Genomic DNA, 16,740 nt, shown 5'->3' with positions numbered 1-16,740 from the left:
CACATAAAGCTTTAAGAGTTGCAGGCCACCTCGAATCATCTGGATCTTTCTCTTAACGCCCCAAACTTTCATTATTTTCAGTTTAGACCTAGATCTGCGGTGTACGTGAGTTATTTTTGAATGTAGATGTCCGCTTGTTCCAGCAATGCTGGCTGTCAAGGCACTCGGCTGGACAGCATTGCTTGCCTCTCGTCGCAGAGCATCTGGCTGTCCTTACTTGGGCCCGTTTCTGAGCTCTGTGTTGTGCTGTTGATTTGATCCTCTGTCCCTTCATCGATATCACACTGTGGTCTACAGTAAGTTAGGAGATGTCGGTTGGTTCTACTCAGCTCAACGGCGAGCTGACTTCTCTAGGTTTTCTTTTTTATTCTTTGTTTAACGTTAGAATCAAGGCTAGGGATGTGGCTTAGCAGTAGAGCTCTTGTCTATACCATACATAAGGCCCGGGGTTTGACCTCCATTACTGCAAAATTAATTAATTATAAATCCATTTATCAATAACTATGTAGTAAATTGTAAAGATTTTTTTCTCAGATTAAATGGATGAATGGATTAAACTTAGTATTTACTTAATTCGTTTCTCTTTTGTTAGAGTTTTGTAGTTTTTCTCTGATATTTTCTTTCTGTCTTTCTTTCTCCTGTTCTTTCCTCTTTCCTTTCTTTAGGTGGCTCAGCTCTGATTTTACTTAACAGCCCAGTTGGAACTTCCCCTCCATACTCTCCTCCCAGTCCCTCCCTCTCACCTCATCCTCCAACCCTCACCCAATTCCTCTCCCCTTCTCTCAGAAAAGCAGAGATACAAGCTCTCTTGATACCACTGATACCAGCCAGCCTTGCCACATCACGTTGCAGTAAGGATGGGGCCATCTTCTTCTATCCAGGCTAGACAAGGGAGCCCAGTTAGCCCTTCCCTCAAATTCTGCTCCATCTTGTACCCCTCTACATCTTGTAGGTGGGACAGATTATGGGTTATGACTTTGTGGCTGGGTTGGTGTCCCAATCCCTCCATTGGACATCTTGCCTGGTTACAGGAGATGGCCGGTTCGGGCCCTATATCCCTATTGTAAGAGAAAGTGGGGAATGGCCTTGAATGAATTGACACAGGAGATAACATCCTGAACTAACAGCTAGAGGCACTAAAATCAATGATTAATAAGTAGGACCTGATGAAACTGAAATGCTTCTGTATGGCCAAGGACACTGTCAAAAGGACAAAATGGCAGGATCTAAAGGCAGGCGGTGTAGTTGAAGACAGTCCCTGGCTCCCATATTAGGAGTAACACAGAAGATCAAGCTACACAACTGTTACATATGTTCAGAGGGCCAAGTTCATCCATGCTTGCTCTCTGCTTGGCAGTTCAGGCCCTGTAAGTACCTATGGGCCCAGCTTAGTTGCTTTTGTAGGGTTTCTTGCTGTGTTCTGACTCTTCTGTTCCCTTAAATCCTTCCTCCCTGTCTTCCACAGGATTCCCGAAGCTTCACTTAGTGTTTGGCTGTGAGTCACAGCACCAATTTCCTTCGGTTGCTGGGTGGAGCCTTTCTGATGACAGACATGCTAGGTTCCTGTCTGCAAGTATAGCAGAATATCACTAATAGTGTCAGGGATCCCTCTCATGGCAGACTTTCCATGGGGCTTAAGCTGGGCCACTCATTGATTTGGCCCTTCCCTCAAATTCTTCTCCATCTTTTACCCCTGTACATCTTGTAGGTTTCATGGCTGGGTTCGTGTTCCAATCTCTCCACTGGAAGTCTTGCCAACAGGAGATGACCAGTTCAGGCCCCATATCAATAAATGAGACCTCATGAAACTGGAAAGCTTTTTATATGGCAAAGAACACTGTCAAAAGGACAAAATGGCAGCCTACAAAATGGGAAGAGATATTCACCAATCCCATATCGGACAGGGGGCTGACATCCAAACTATAAAATGAGTTCAAGAAACTAGGCGTCAACAAACCAAATAGCCAAATTAAAACCAGAGCACAGAACTAAACAAAGAACTCTTGACAGAGAAATCTCTACCGGTGAGAAACACTTAAAGAAACGTTTGACATCCTTAGTCATCCTGGAAATGCAAATCACAACGACTCTAAGATTCCTCCTATACCCATCAGAATGGCTCTCCGTTTCTCCTGGGAGTGAAACTTGTACAACTGCTCTGGAAATCACTTTGAAGGTTTCTCAGAAAGTTGAAAATAGATCTACCTGAAGAGCCAGCTAGCACACCCCTGGGCATATACCCAAAAGATTGCCGTACTGTACCACAGGGACACTTACTCAACTCTGTTCATAGTGTCTTCATTTGTAATAGCCAGAAGCTAGAATCTACATTCATGCCCATCAACTAAAGAATGGGTGAAGAAAATGCGGTACATTTTTACATGGAATATTACTCAACCATGACTTCCTGAAAATTGCCAGCAAATGGAACTAGAAGAGACCATCCTGAGTGAGGTAAACCCAGACCCAGGAAGACAAACATTGTGTTGGTTTGAAGGAGATGTCCTCATAGTCTTGGGGTTCTGATTGCTTGTTACCCAGTTGATGGGACTGCCTGGAAGGTTAGGAGGTGTGGCCTTGTCATGCAGGAAGTATGCCACAGTGGGTGTGCTTTGAGGGTTTAAAGACTGGAACCTCTTCAAGTTTGCTCCGTTTTGTGTTGCAATCCAGGCTGTAAGCACACAGCAACCTGCTACTGTACCTTCACTATTAGTGCAGAGTCTTCCCTATGGAACTATATGCCCTAATAAACTGTTTCTTCTATAGTCACGTGTTTTATCACAACAATAAGAGAGTAAGTGGTAAGACACCGCTCTGTTATATTTACCCCTAAGTAGTTCTTTTCCTGGGTGCTGACACCAAACAATTAGGAAATCTGTAGTGTATTTATTTTATTTTAAATTTGACTTGCTTCTGGAGCAGAGAAGAGGCAGGCTTTGGCACTGACTTTGTATCCTGAACTCTTCTTTGTAACCTCTTGTGAATTCTGGAATTTTTTTTTTAAATTTTAATTCAGTTTTCTACATCGACAACCATGGTCTCTGTGAACAAAGGTAGCCCTCCCTTTTTTCTTTTTTCTTTTTCCTAATTTTCCATGGGTATGCGATGTGCGCATATGTGTCTATGCATGTTTGCATACGTGTGGAAATGTGGTGCGGATACATAGGCACACGCATGCAGACATGGGGGCCTGAGGTTGACATCCATAATCATCTTCCATTGATCTTCCAACTTATTCATTGGGAGGTGGGAGGGTCTCCCAGTCAAACTCAGAGCTTGCTGATGACAAGGCTTGTCATTCGCCAGCTTTCTCTGGAGACCTCCTTCAGGGCTAGAATTACAGGCAGGCTCTCACACCCACCCAGCTGTGACCTGAGGGTCCTCAAGTCTGTGTGCACTTTAACCCTGACCATCTCTCCAGCCCCAGGCCCATCTCTCCTCTGCAACATTTTTACCTGTATTGTCTTGTGTGTGCTGTGTTAGTGGAACTCCAGCTCGGCAGGAAACATTAGAGAGTAAACAGCCCACTTTGTTCTTGGTCTCAGCAGGAATGCTGTTTTCTCACCACTAAGTGTGATGCTAGCTTTGTTTTTCTTTGTGTGTGGGCTCTTGATCCCACAAGGGAAGTTAGCTCCCTGATGTCTGATGTTCTGGGATGGGTAAGATTTACTTGAGTAGTTTTTCTTAACAGTCCACCAACAGGATGGGCTTTCCATCTTCCTCTCCTAACATTCAAGCCCCTGCCTGGTCACATGGCCCTGAGGTTCTCAGACGTTGGCCACCTGCTCATGGGGCCTTGTCTTCCTCTTTCCTTGGCTTCTACACACTCTGTCAGACAGCCTCTTCCAGAAGAACTCGAAGAACCAGTACTCAAGAAGGCTAAGCTTGTCTGGAATTTTGTCTGAAACGAATCTCTGTAGGTCACCATCACACGAATGGTTGGCCACAGAACCGGGGTTGCATCTGCATGGGTAGAGCTCTTGCCTCTCACGCCCAAAGAGCCAGCTTCCGTCTCCAGTACCACATGAAGCTGGGCAGAGCAGCAGCAGTGGAGGCAGCAGGGTCAGCAATGTGGGGACATCATCGGCTACACAGTGAGTTCAAGGTCAACCTGAGCTGCTTGGGATCCTGTCTCAACTTTTAAAAGTCATGTGTAAAAGAATGGTTTCCTATAGGACAAACCACGTTCCACACAACTTTGTACGCGTTTATGGTTCTCTAGTGGTAAGATTGGACAGCATCTTCCTCTTCTTCACTTCTCTTTTCAGACATTATGCCTATATGTCACTGTTTGTGACTTTTCTCATTTTCTGTATATTTTGATTTGGGCGTCTTGGCTTTGACTGCATTTCTCAATATGTGGTCTTCTGCTTTTGAGTCATACTCGGAGAAAACACGACAGGCTGGCTGAGTCGTGTGCTTCAGGGTCGGGCAATTCTGTGTGCTGCTGGGCTTGACTGGCTCAGCTCCTTCAGAGAACTCAAGATTTACTAAACCTAGAATTTACTTCAGAGAGACACTGCATTTCCTCAGTATACAGCCAGGCTTTTACTCAGGGTCTCACCCCACTTGCTGTCCTAGCCACTGTCCCTTTATTTCCACTGTCCTTGAAGAGCCATCTCCTGTCTCTTGGGCCGGAGTCCACTTGTAAAGGTTTTCTACAAGTACCAGCTTTTAGTGCCCCGCCCCCTTTTTCTGATCAGATTCTGGCTTTGCCTTTTAGGGTAACTTAGTCTTTTTTTTTTTCTGGTTATTGCTATACTGTAAGAGAAATCCTCAAACTTCCCAAGTCTTATTGTCCTGACCTGTGACATCCAGGGGTGCATGGAAGCTCTAAGCGCGGAATGAAATGCTCGTACGGTCTTCTGGAACAAACTCGAGCACTATGCAGTTGTGACTTTTGTCTGTTACTTGTGGGGGGACATCTCTACTTCTCCACGCATGTGCCCAGTGCTACTCCCCTCCAGGTCCCATGCTCTCCGGCAGTGTGCGGCCTGCGTCTCTAGGCAGAGGAGGGAGCTCATCCCTGAGGAGCCTAAACTCTAAGAGGAAGTCTTTTAAGTACTGTATAATCACGACCTTGCATCTTGCTCCCTAACTTGTCTGTTTTAATGATTTTTACATCTTTTATCATGGAACAAAGATGACAGTTCACGACAACGCACTTCACTTCTTTCCCCCTGAAACTTCCAGACCTCCTAGCGCGCTTACAGGTGTGGGTTCCTGTGGGGTGCTTACATAACCCGACAGGTTTATTTGTGAGAGGTTTGATTCCTGCTTTTAAACTTAGGTCCAGGTAGGTCTTGCAAGTTAAAAGTGTTCTTGGACAATAAGGCATCATGACTTAAAATACAGGAAGTTACGGGGAGAGTGTAGTGGTGATGGCTGCTGAGAGGAGGAACTCCACAGGTATGAACGTTCCACAGGTATGAACATTCCACAGGTATGAACGTTCTTGCTCCCTGCCGTTGTACAGAATAGGAATGGGGAGAGTGCGGGAGAGGAGAATGAGGGTCCTCCCCATGATACTGCAGAGCAGAAAATGCAGATGTGGCTTCCGTGGCACACCCATGTCAATTTCGCCTTTCCAGGATTCGTTGTAAGGAGCGGTGTTGCCCTTGGTTACGGGGACGATTGTCCACTTCTCTCTGGACACTGCGGGGAAGGCTGATTTCCTCCTCCTTCCCCTGTTTCTTATTTCAAAACAGTATTGAAACAAGTCTCTAGAGCGTTTCCAAACGTGCTACCACCATCCATGCACTTACCTCAGATCAATGCTGCCATTATGTGTGTGTGTATGTGCTCACGTGTGTGTAGTCTGTGTGTGTGTGTGTGTGTGCGCGCGTGTGCACTTAAAATTGTACTACTCCATGATGTTTGGTACATTTATGATACCGAGTAACCTTCACCATCACCTGATTTCATCTGAATGCTTCTGTCAATCCAAAGACAGAGCCTATGTCTCTACCTAGTTGCCCGTTGTGAACAGTTCATTTAAGTGAACTTACGCAGTGTATGGCCTTTTGGTTCCTACGCCGTTGTGGAGGCTGAGGCACATTTGTGCACACTTGAGGATACCATGTCATTCCTCGAGTCTCATAGCACGCCATTGACGAGGCTGAGGCGTGTTTGTGAGTGTGCCACTCCTCTCCACAGCTGGGTAGTGTGACGTTGGGTTGGTGACACTGCTGTAAGGCCCCCTCTACAGCATCACACTGGAGCAACTGTGTTCGGTTCATTTGGCTGTACAGTGCCGAGCAGAATCAGCGGGTCGTCAGGCGAGTCTATGTGTCATGGACTAAGCACACACCTGTCTGCTTCTGCAGTGATAAGGTCATCTCAGAGTCCCCTGAGCAAGGCAGGGAGGTTGCATTCTCTATGCCCTTGAACTATGTGGCATTTCTCAGTTTGCCGATGTTTGATGGCTACCCCCACACTCTAGCTCATTGTGAGTGTCATTCTCCTGGTAAATAAGGTGATTATTTACGAGTTACGTGTCTTCTGTGGTTGTTTGTATCATAGTGTTTTAAAGTTAAAACTTTAGGCAGAAGAAGGAGATGAGAAAAGGAAAGATAGAAAGAAAGAAAGAAAGAAAGAAAGAAAGAAAGAAAGAAAGAAAGAAAGAAAGAAAGAACTTAGTGGCAGATACTTTGTTAGAACTCACACAACCGGAGTCTCGAGGGCAAGCTCTGCTAGGTTCTTTGCTGGCGTTTCACAGAGAGGTCCCTTCTCCATTTCGTCTCTTTGATCATCAGTCCTCTGGCTTCACCTGTCAGGAGACAAGGCAGCCTTTGAGCCCAGCAAATCAACCAGACAGCAACAGAGCTGAGCCTCGTTACAGTACCCGAGAAGTCTCTACGCGGTGGGTTCTAGAAGTCTGCGGCACCATCAAAGACCGGCACCAACCGGCTTGACTTCATTATTCTCCATTTGCATCGGCAATTGCTTTAAGCAGGAAGGCGATTATAAGGCAAACTGGCAGCCGGTTATCTATCATTTATTTGATTTAATGCATAGAAATGGATGTCTTTTAAAGGGCCTTTGCTTTTCTCCTCCACATTCCCTTCCAAAAATCATTCTCAATGGAAACATTTAGTTGATAATGGGGATGGATCTTTTCGTGTCTAATGGCTAGGTGGAGGAGGGCTTGGAATGTCTGCCTTTGTTTAAGCATTTTGCTTAAGTGTGCAAGAGGGAAATGGGGGTGGGTTGTGGTGCCTGGGTTAGGTTGGGGAGTTTAGGAGAGGTGAATGGGGATAGTATCAGTTTTATTTGAATGTTGTATCTTATGAACAAAAGTCCTTAGCATAAACAATTTCCAACTTGGGAGGCAGAAATTCCTGGAGTCAAGACTGGTCATTATTCTCTTTAATCTAACTCTGTTTTATTCAACTCAGCAGAAAATGGCTTTTAGTGGCACGCCCATGTCCGAGCAGTGCTTAGGGCCCCACATGTATGAGCGGTGCATAGCACCCCACATGTGTGAGCAGTGCATAGCACTCCACGTGTCCAAGCAATGCATGGATCCCCAAGTCTGAGTAGTGCATGGGATCCCCATGTCTGAGCAGTGCTTGGGGCCCTACATGTATGAGCAATGCATGTGATACCACATGTATGAGCAGTGCAGAACCTCTGCCAGGCCCTCTCCCTATTCAAAACACACAGTGATGGGCGATCAGTTCTCCTGTATGCCTTGGTCCAACTTTAATGAGCTGTGTTTTCGATTGAAGTCGTTACTCCGTTCGTGGTTGCCCTTGGCGGACTAGGGAATTTTGCTACTCTCTCCCTTTGTATTCTATTTCAACTCTAATTAATTATGCCCTCAAGCCTCAAAAACATCACAATATTTAAGAACACAACTAAGCATTTCCGAAGCCCGAATTGCAGCTTCAGAGAAGATAGTTCAGAACAGTGGCACTTCCCGCCGGGCTGGGAACACAGCTTTCTTGGTCTGTGGCCAACAAGCTGGGCTTTCCATCTCCACAGGGCGTGTGCGGAGGGAGCCCAGGGTGACCAGCCTCAAAGAGACTTGGAATCTGGGTTGTTATTCTGCAAGACAGTGCTTGCTACCAACTCAGAAGGTAGGAGCAGAAGCTGTACTTGGGGAGTCCCAGAGCTCCACTCACATTCTGCCTTAGCGCCCTGTGCACGCCTCTGCAGCGGCTGCTCCCTCAGTACAGGGGCCCCTCTGTAGCTGTCTGTATTCCCAGAGTGCAGCTTCTGTGAGCCCATGTCTTCAAGACTCAACACAAGGCAGCAGCCAAAAATGGGTGGAATGGGGAGGGGGAGAGAGTGCCAGTGTTGTGCACAAGGGTCAGACGGGTCTCTTCTCCCAGCTTAATGTGAAGGGGTCCAGCCTCAGAGAAATGACTACAGCACTTATCCCGTTACTTCATCACGTTCCCACTATCCCTTAAACTACCCTGCATTTACTGCCTGCAGTTGGCTATTCCACCCATTGGGGCGTAGTCAACTGAGCCACCTCCCAGCCTCAGGACACATTGGGATGCTCACCCAAGAAAATGCACTGAAAATGCTTGACTACTGTGTGCCCTGTGGAGAAGCTGGGGTGCAGCTCAGGAATAGGCCACATGCTTAGCATGCGGCACATGACCCAGTTCGCATCTCTGTGTGTGCTAGATAGCTATGCACATATATTACCTTGTGGACACGCACTGTTTTAAGTGACATCTCAGCCTGTGACTTGTGCTCAAATGTTCCTTGGCCCTGCTTAAAGTCCAAGCTGTCGTAGAAACCACCACCGCTGTCTATAAAGTTTAATCCCAGTGCCATTGTTTTAAAATACAAATCCTGCAGAGAAATTAATTAGAGGGGAAAACAGATTTCTAAATATTTTAATGGGAGCTTAACTGGGTTTTGCAGAATAATATCATTTCGTAGTCTTCTTTAAATTTGTCCCTTTAAACGTTAACACACAGCCTGGCTCTGGCGTGTTAGGCAAACTGTGGGGCCTCCGTTTTTACCAACCAGTGGAATTCAGGGGAAGTTGTAAGCAGCAGCCCGCAGTGCGGAAGGCAGCCTTTGCCAGAGGATGCATTCATGTGCACAGCAGCCCTGCACAGCTCATTGGAGATAAGACGGCTCTGACTTCACATGCTAAACTTTTGTCACTTGGTCTGTTTTCGTCTTTCTCTATGACTCTGGGAAGACAAGCGTTTGATCGGCTGAGCAGCAAATTGAAAATGCTCTGCCTAAGAACTCTCATGCTGGAGGGAGTCGGAAGCAGAGCTGCCTCTCCCGTGCCGGGCCTCGGCTCTCTCTGAGCTAGGCAGGTGCCAGACACTGGCTACACAGTGGACGAGGCTAATTCTTTGCTCAGAAGTAGATTTTGACCTGCATCTTTCTATTCCCAAGGCTAGAATTCACTGTGCCTGGTCCTGTGGGCAGGCTGTAGGTTTCCCGTTTACCTACCTCCGCAGGCCCTCTCTGCGCCTTTGTACCATTCTTGCTCCCTGATAGGCCGACTACATGAACTGCAGCCCAGGGATGTCTTTTGTCTGGTTTGTGGTTGGGTTTGGTTGACAGAATCAGCAGGCACTTACAGAGCAAACAGGCTTCTATCGGCACACAGCTCTAAGAGCAGGGCACCAGCATGTACTCAGTGGGGGTGAGGCTCTCACTGGCTTTAGTTCTGAAGGTCATGTGAGAGTCCACAGAAGAGACCAGACACACAGGAAACCCTGCTTCCATTTCATTATTTGAGACCGTGTGCATGCATGTGCCTTCATGTGCGTGTTTTTAGGTGAGGATGCACATGTATGAAGATGTGATTATACATATGTGTACATGTGTGTAGAGGACAGAGGTCAGCTTCCAGTATTGTTCCCCAGAAGCCATTCACCTTAGGTTTTGAAGCAAGGTCTAGTGCTAGTGACGTAGGCTGGCCCCACAGCGGGAGCCCCAGGAACGTTTGCCTTGTGTGTGCACGTGACCAGTCCCAGCTGCCTTTTATTTCTTAACATAGCTCCTGAGGAGAGAAGTCAGATTGTCATCCTTGCAGGCACACATTTTACCAACCAAGCCATCTCCCCAGCCTCACCCACAGCCTTGCTTTATAACAGCAGGCACTCAGGGGACCAAGTCAGCCTGCGAGAGGGAGAGCTCAATCCTTTGAGATACCATGAAATTCCTTATAAGGAACTCTGCCCTGTGCTTCAGACACTTTCCACTACCTACCTCCCAATACTGCTGTGCTGAGGAATTGACCCTTGCTGTGGGATTTCGTGGGGACTCTTCATACCCTATCAGCACACTGGCAGAAGATAGGAGAGTGTGGTGTGTACTGTCCCCCACTAGCTCTGTCCCCCACTGAAAGCTACACTCTCTTTCAGGCATCCCGCCCATGCAGTCACCTCTGTCTGTCCCAGTGATCACATTCTTTCTTTTCATCCTTTCATCTCCCACCGTGACCAGGCTTGGAACATGGTCTGTGCTATTTCGTTAACATGATGCCTACAGTTCCCAGGTCCCTTTGGCTCACAGAATCTCACCGAGCATGCTCGAGCATCTCCCTCTGAGTCCTTTCAACACTCCTGATATAGAGCACCTCATTTTCTGCCATACAGAGTTGAAACAATTTCAAAAGGCATATTTATGTTTATATGTTTCCGGGAAGCACCTGTTAATCAATGTGGAAAGGTATTGAAAACCAGAACCCCTGGATCCTCCAAACCTTCGAGCAATTGATATGTGAAAGCTCGATAGCTTTTTGCCACCGTGGATGGTGTTGATCATAACCCGTGACCAGGCTGGAGCCTTCCTTGTTAATTACCTGGTTCACTGGGCTTCAGGAAATGCTGGAGGTAAATCCCGGAGTGAAGAGACTTGCTGTAGGGCAAGAGAACTCAATCCTTCCTGACAAATTGATTGCAGGCTCCTGCTTTGCATCCAAAGAGAAGGGACAGGGGGAGGGGGAAAGGGTAAGGGGAAGAGGGGAGGGGGAAGGAGGAAAGGGAGAGTAAGGGGGAAGGAAAGGGGAAGGGAGGAGGGGGCGGGCCAAAGGAAGAATGACTATGAGGTAATACTTTCCACTCCTAGCAGCAACAATAGCAGAGTTAGTCTCCCCATATTCACTGCCCGGTGTATGTCACGTGACAGGGTCACACTGAAACCGTAGGTAATCATTTAATACTCCACAACCTATGGAATGGCTCTGACTTGTGTTTTGTACACTGAAAGGCCAAGTGCTAAGGAGGATAAGCAACTTAGGATGCACAACAGTAATTTTCAGAGCTAAGATCTGAGTCTGGCACCATCTAACTCATGAGGGATCCCACCCACTGTGTCGGCTCCTCAAAGCCTCTGTTCTTGCTGTGAACTTCCAAATTTGGCCTAACAGTTGAGCTGATCAGTGCTTCAAATGATCTTTGTTTGTTCATTTGTTTTGTGTTATTGTTGTTATTGTTTTTGCTTGTTTTGTTTTGTTTTAGGACAGGGTCACTCTGCATAGCTCTGACTATCCTATAACTCACTGCATAGACTGGACTGGCCTTGAACTCAGAGATCCATCTGACTCTGCCTCCTGAAGGCAGAGATTAAAGTTATGCACCACCATGCCTGTCCCACAAATATATTCTTAAATCACATATTCCATCAAATCAAACAAAAATATTACTTGTGATTAATCTCCCAGCCTACAGATGGAAAAGGATTAAGCAGTGTGGTTGGCTTTAGAGTCCTGAAGCCACCCTATCAGGAGAGGGAATTTCTGCATTTTGGATATAGATTTGTTCTATGACCCCCCCCCCCCCCATGAGCCTTTCTTTATCATGTTTTGTATATGCCTGGCCCAGGGAATGGCACTATTAGGAGATGTGGCCCTTTTGGAGTGGGTGTGGCCTTGTTGGGTGGGTGTGGCCTTGTTGCAGTGGGTGTGGCCTTGTTGCAGTGGGTGTGGCCTTGTTGCAGTGGGTGTGGCCTTGTTGGAGTAGGTGTGGCCTCGTTGCAGTAGGTGTGGCCTTGTTGGAGTAGGTGTGTCACTGTGGGTGTGGGCTACAAGACCCTCATCCTAGATGCCTGGAAGCCAGTCTTCTGCTAGTGGCCTTCAAATGAAGATGTAGAACTCTCAGCTTCTCTTGCACCATGCCTGCCTATGTACTGCCATGCTCCCACCTTGATGATAATGGACTGAACCTCTGAACCTGTATGCCAGCCCCGATTATGTCCTTATGAGAGTTGCCTTGGTCATGGTGTCTGTTCACAGCAGTAAAACCCTAACTAAAACACTCTGGTTTCAGACTTTGCATTTGAACCTTTGGGGGAATAGAAGTCTTTGCCATTACTAGGCTTACTCCTCTGTGTGGTTTAAGCTATCTGTGTTCCCTGTTCCCTGGGATGTACACATTTCCCAATGTGTCTGCAGTTGGTATCATTCTTGGGAGTGAAAAAGAGAGAGAAAAGCAAGGTATCTGTCTGCAGAACTGTTGCTGTCATGTTAGGGGAGAGCGGTGATGTTTGACTTCCCCGAGAGAGCCAAAGAGAACAATCGGTCTGTTATAAATTTAATTTATGAAAACAATGCCGTGGACATAAAGCATCTGACGGCATAGGCATCGATCCTTTTCCTGCTCTCAGGGGAGCAGTTGCTGTACTTGATGTGTTGTACCTCAAATTGTCTTACTTTATCACTGAAATGTCAAGTTAGCCAAACACCGAGAGCAGCTGAAAGGCCGCACACTTACTGGGGAGGGAGAGACGGGAGAGTATTTTTCATTTCTTTTCAGAGGTGGGGAGATAAGCCTGACTTGGTTGACGTATTTTCCCTGGTGGTGCGAACTGAGACTTTTTCCCCCTCCTATTTCTCTTCCTTTGTTGCATGTCTGTGGATCTGATTGAGGTGTTAAAAAAGGGTCAACCGCGACGTTCTGGATATGGGGTCTTTCGTAACCTCCGGTATGATTTTCTTTTGCAGGGTTGTTGGGAAAGTCAGCAGTTGCCTGTCAGAAACTAAAACAACCTGTTTTTCATCGAGAGTTAAATAAACATTGAAAAAAAATCAGCATTCTATAAGGACCATTAGCTTATGCATCGCAGTGGGTGTTTTTATGACTCTTGGTATGAAAGATGCCCATATAAAAATAAATTGTGTCTCAGTGAACATCTCTCCCTGTTGTGGTTGGTAATGGCTCTAATCCCAAATCTAGGTGGATATCATATCATTCATCTACAGAAAAACCTGTACCAGTTACAAATGGCTGGGTTAAACCATTGCAGTGATGGCAAGGCTTCGGATGTGAGGAGACACAAGCTCAGGTGAACGGTCCACATCTTCTCTCACAGAGAGCAGGAGAGAGGTCTCAATGAGCCGCAAGTGCTCTGTAGCTGTCCATTGTACTTATTTTTCTGCATATTCTGAGCACCAGACCATGCACAGTGCCATGGAGAATTCTGCCCACAGCTCCCAGGGGCTCTTCAGAGAGCAAGCTCCAGTAATACGTAGATTAAAAAGCATGAACAATTACTATTTTACACTGTTTAATTAACAAACATTTATAGAGTGGATTGCTTCACACTGGTGCAATACCTGGGGAAGTTGCTGGACTCAGAAGCACTTAGAAGGAAGAGATTTGCTATGGCTTCTTTCTAAAGTCTTTTCAGGCAACGGTTAACTTGTTGCATACTTGGGGAAGGACCGTATGTGCTAATATGTCTATTGCCTTTGGTACAATGTATATACTTCTAAGATTTTGCATTTGGAGAGGACTTAGAAGAAAAATGTTGAAGTGTTCACTGCAGGGTTTTGTTGTTGTTGTTTTCATTAGCAAACAAGTAGAAACGATTTTAGTATTCAACGATAGAGACCCTTTAATCAATGTTGTAAAATCAGTGATTTTATAATCATAAAGTCTAATGGTGACGTGTAAAATGTTAGGGCATAGAGATAAGTGGAAATGGTCTGGTTACAAATTGCAAATCATTATGTATGCGAAGAATGGAATTTGCAACATGCCCTGCCCAATAAACATTTGATCACAACAATGTTATTTTGCATTTAACAATGATTGATATCTAAAAATTGATTGAATATGAAGATTACTATCCATGAAAAGTTGGTGTCAATTTAAACTTTCCTTACAATAAAAGAGTTGTTCAAGTAAAGAGAAAAATGATATATGGACTTGCCCTGCATTGGGGTCATTGTCATGTAAGCGATCAGATTTGTAAAGAAGCAGACATTAAGTAAATGACTGGTATCAGGCACCCTCTGAAAGGATGAAACCCCTTGTCCTTGCTCTCTTGGGACTCTCAGTGTTGGCACCTGAGTAAGAGGATCTCCTCAAGACCATTTATTCAGAGGTTATGTCTTGTGATCATAAAGTGTCCCGATGTGGATGGCCAATTGGTCAGTCAAGCATAATAGGTCACATGGAGACCAATGAAGGAGACACAGAAAGTAACATAGGGAAATGTGGTACAATTTTGAGTGGAAAGAGAGATAGGAAGCTAAATAATAGGGTTCTTGGTTCTTTCAGGTCATTGAGAGGAAACCCTTATTAATAATGGTCACTTGGATGTTGGGTTAGGAGGCCGCTGACTCTCCATGCTGCCCCTGTCCTTTAATTGTCTTTCTTCCCCAAATATGCAAGAGGTTAACTGTTGCCTGCAAAGACTTTAGAAAGAGGCAGCACAAACCTTCAGAGCAAAGAAATTCGATTTTGAGCTCATCCTATGAGTAATTCTGCAGCCCTCTTCAGATGGGTGTGTTTGCCCTACAAGGCCAACTGGGCCCTGGGCAGATCTCAGCTCTTCCTGGTTTTCTCTTCCTCCTCCTTTCCTTTACTCAAGCTCATTTTGGTTGTTTTGTTTACAAAATGGTAACACAGAAACACCCAAGACCTTCCCTTCTCCCCTCCTTTCTTCTTGCGTTCTCTTCTCCCTCTCTCTTCCCTTCCTCTTTTTCCAAGAGAAGGCAGAATGGGGGATCATAGATGATTCTCTGTTTTTCTACTTACAGAAGTCTTTGTGTTCACATAATTCTGAAAAAATTAAAGCGACATACAGTAAAGACCCCTCTCTCCCTAGATGACTGGTTATAGGTTATATATAGACTCTGCCCTGAATATCCAAATACAACACTTATGATTTAAATAGCTCTGCAGGGCCAACCGTAGAATCTGATGTTAGCTTTCTGGATTACACTTGATTGTAAACAACAACAACAATAACAACAACAACAATAATAACAACAACAACACATCTTCAGGAGCATATCCTTAGCTGAATAAAAATGCATTCGGTTTGCAAAGTACAACAATTTATTAATGGGGAAGGTGGCCCCAAGTTTGGCCTCATGACCAAATGTGCTAGCCCTGAGATGAGAAGAGACCCAAGGCTCCCTTCAGTCTCTGCTGGGGTTTGATGAGTAGTTCCCCCATAGGCTCACAGGTTGGAAAACTCAGTTCCCAGTTGGTGGCAGTGTTTAGGGAATTTATGGAACCTTTAAGACTTGGAGACTTACTGAGGGAAGGGGTCGTTGTGGGTAGGCCTTGACTTTCCTGTCCACCCTCTTCTACTTGGCTGGGACACCGTGTACATAGCAGCCTCCGGGCCTGCTACTATACCTTTCCTCCTGTCAGGGCTCTGTTCACAGAGAATGAGAAGGGTAGGTAGTATAACCTTTCAATACACAGCCTCAAGGAGACTCAGCTATGGCTTCCTGCCTGGCCTTTACTCTGGTCAGAATGAACTTTGCCTTTGTTTGTAGTATTCAGGGAATAGCCTATGAGATATCCTTAGAGTTGACATGGAAGGGCCTCGGGATTCCTTACCCAGGATGTGATGGACCAGTGTAATCGACAGAAGGACTTCCTGTCCAATATGATGTGAGGATAGAAAGCCCATTGAAAACACCTCCTTTGTGCTTCTAAATACGGGTGATTATGCAGTTGGAGGAAAGAAGAGAAAGAGGAGCAAGGAAGGGAGAAGGGAATAGAGGGAGAAGAATATTCTGGAACAGCCTCCTTGTTCCTGTGTCTGCTGAGGACTCGTTTTCTCTTTCTGCTTTGGTATAAAATGGAAACCTTACAGCAGGGCAGCCTGTGGATTCCGGTAAGTAGCTGGATAGGAGAACAGCATCACACAGGTTGAAAACCGTTATTCCAAGACACCTTTCAAATCCTCTGGTTATGGATCACCACAGCTTAAACTAGGATTTAGCCAAATACGATGTTTTCCCAGCAAAAGCCTTACTGAGGGACCCATTTCCCTGTTCTGTATTGCCGCTGCCCCCTCTGCTTCACTCCTTCCTGCCCCGAGCGAGCGTTTGCAGTTTTATTATCGATGTGTGGGTTTGAAGGATGATATCTAATAGCACAAAGCAGGGACCGCCCCAGGACCTGGCACGGCCTCCTGCGTGGTAAAGGTGTTCAGTAAATAGAGGATAACTGTAAGCCAAAACCCAGAAAAGAATGCCGCACGTTTATCAGACGATTCACAGAGAGGCGCGCACTCGATAGCTAATCCCGTTAACCGCAGCGCAGTGAGCTGAACCCAGAATGAGTTTCCAGCCTGTCTTGTTTGTAGAAAAGTTCTGATGCGTGCTGGAAACTTCGTTCTTCAGCGTGCTGACACAATGCGATGTGTGCCAGGAAGGTTCCCGGGGAATAACCCCAGGAGGCTTAGGGGTGTAGAGCACAGACTCATTCAACAACAGTCACGCAGGGATGCGCAGTTCTCCAGTTCAGAACAGCCAGCGCCTTGGCAATGCGGCATAACCGGGAC

At 46.0% G+C, this 16,740-nt stretch overlaps 1 protein-coding gene across 6 annotated transcripts in view; it reads left to right on the top strand.

The window, feature by feature from the left end:
* Positions 1 to 16,740, top strand: part of St6galnac3 (ST6 N-acetylgalactosaminide alpha-2,6-sialyltransferase 3) — a 519,650-nt gene that overhangs the window by 334,051 nt on the left and 168,859 nt on the right. The window contains exon 4 of one of the 6 annotated variants that reach the window (XM_087621273.1): positions 12,932 to 14,115. Coding sequence (XP_087477399.1) covers positions 12,932 to 13,001 — 70 coding nt within the window. The 3' untranslated portion in view covers positions 13,002 to 14,115. 6 annotated transcript variants of the gene reach the window in all.

The sequence above is a fragment of the Rattus norvegicus genome, chromosome 2 (genome assembly GCF_021556685.1).
Source record: "Rattus norvegicus strain SHRSP/BbbUtx chromosome 2, alternate assembly SHRSP_T2T, whole genome shotgun sequence".
Taxonomy (NCBI): Eukaryota; Metazoa; Chordata; class Mammalia; order Rodentia; family Muridae; genus Rattus; species Rattus norvegicus.
This window is presented reverse-complemented; position numbering and strand designations above follow the sequence as displayed.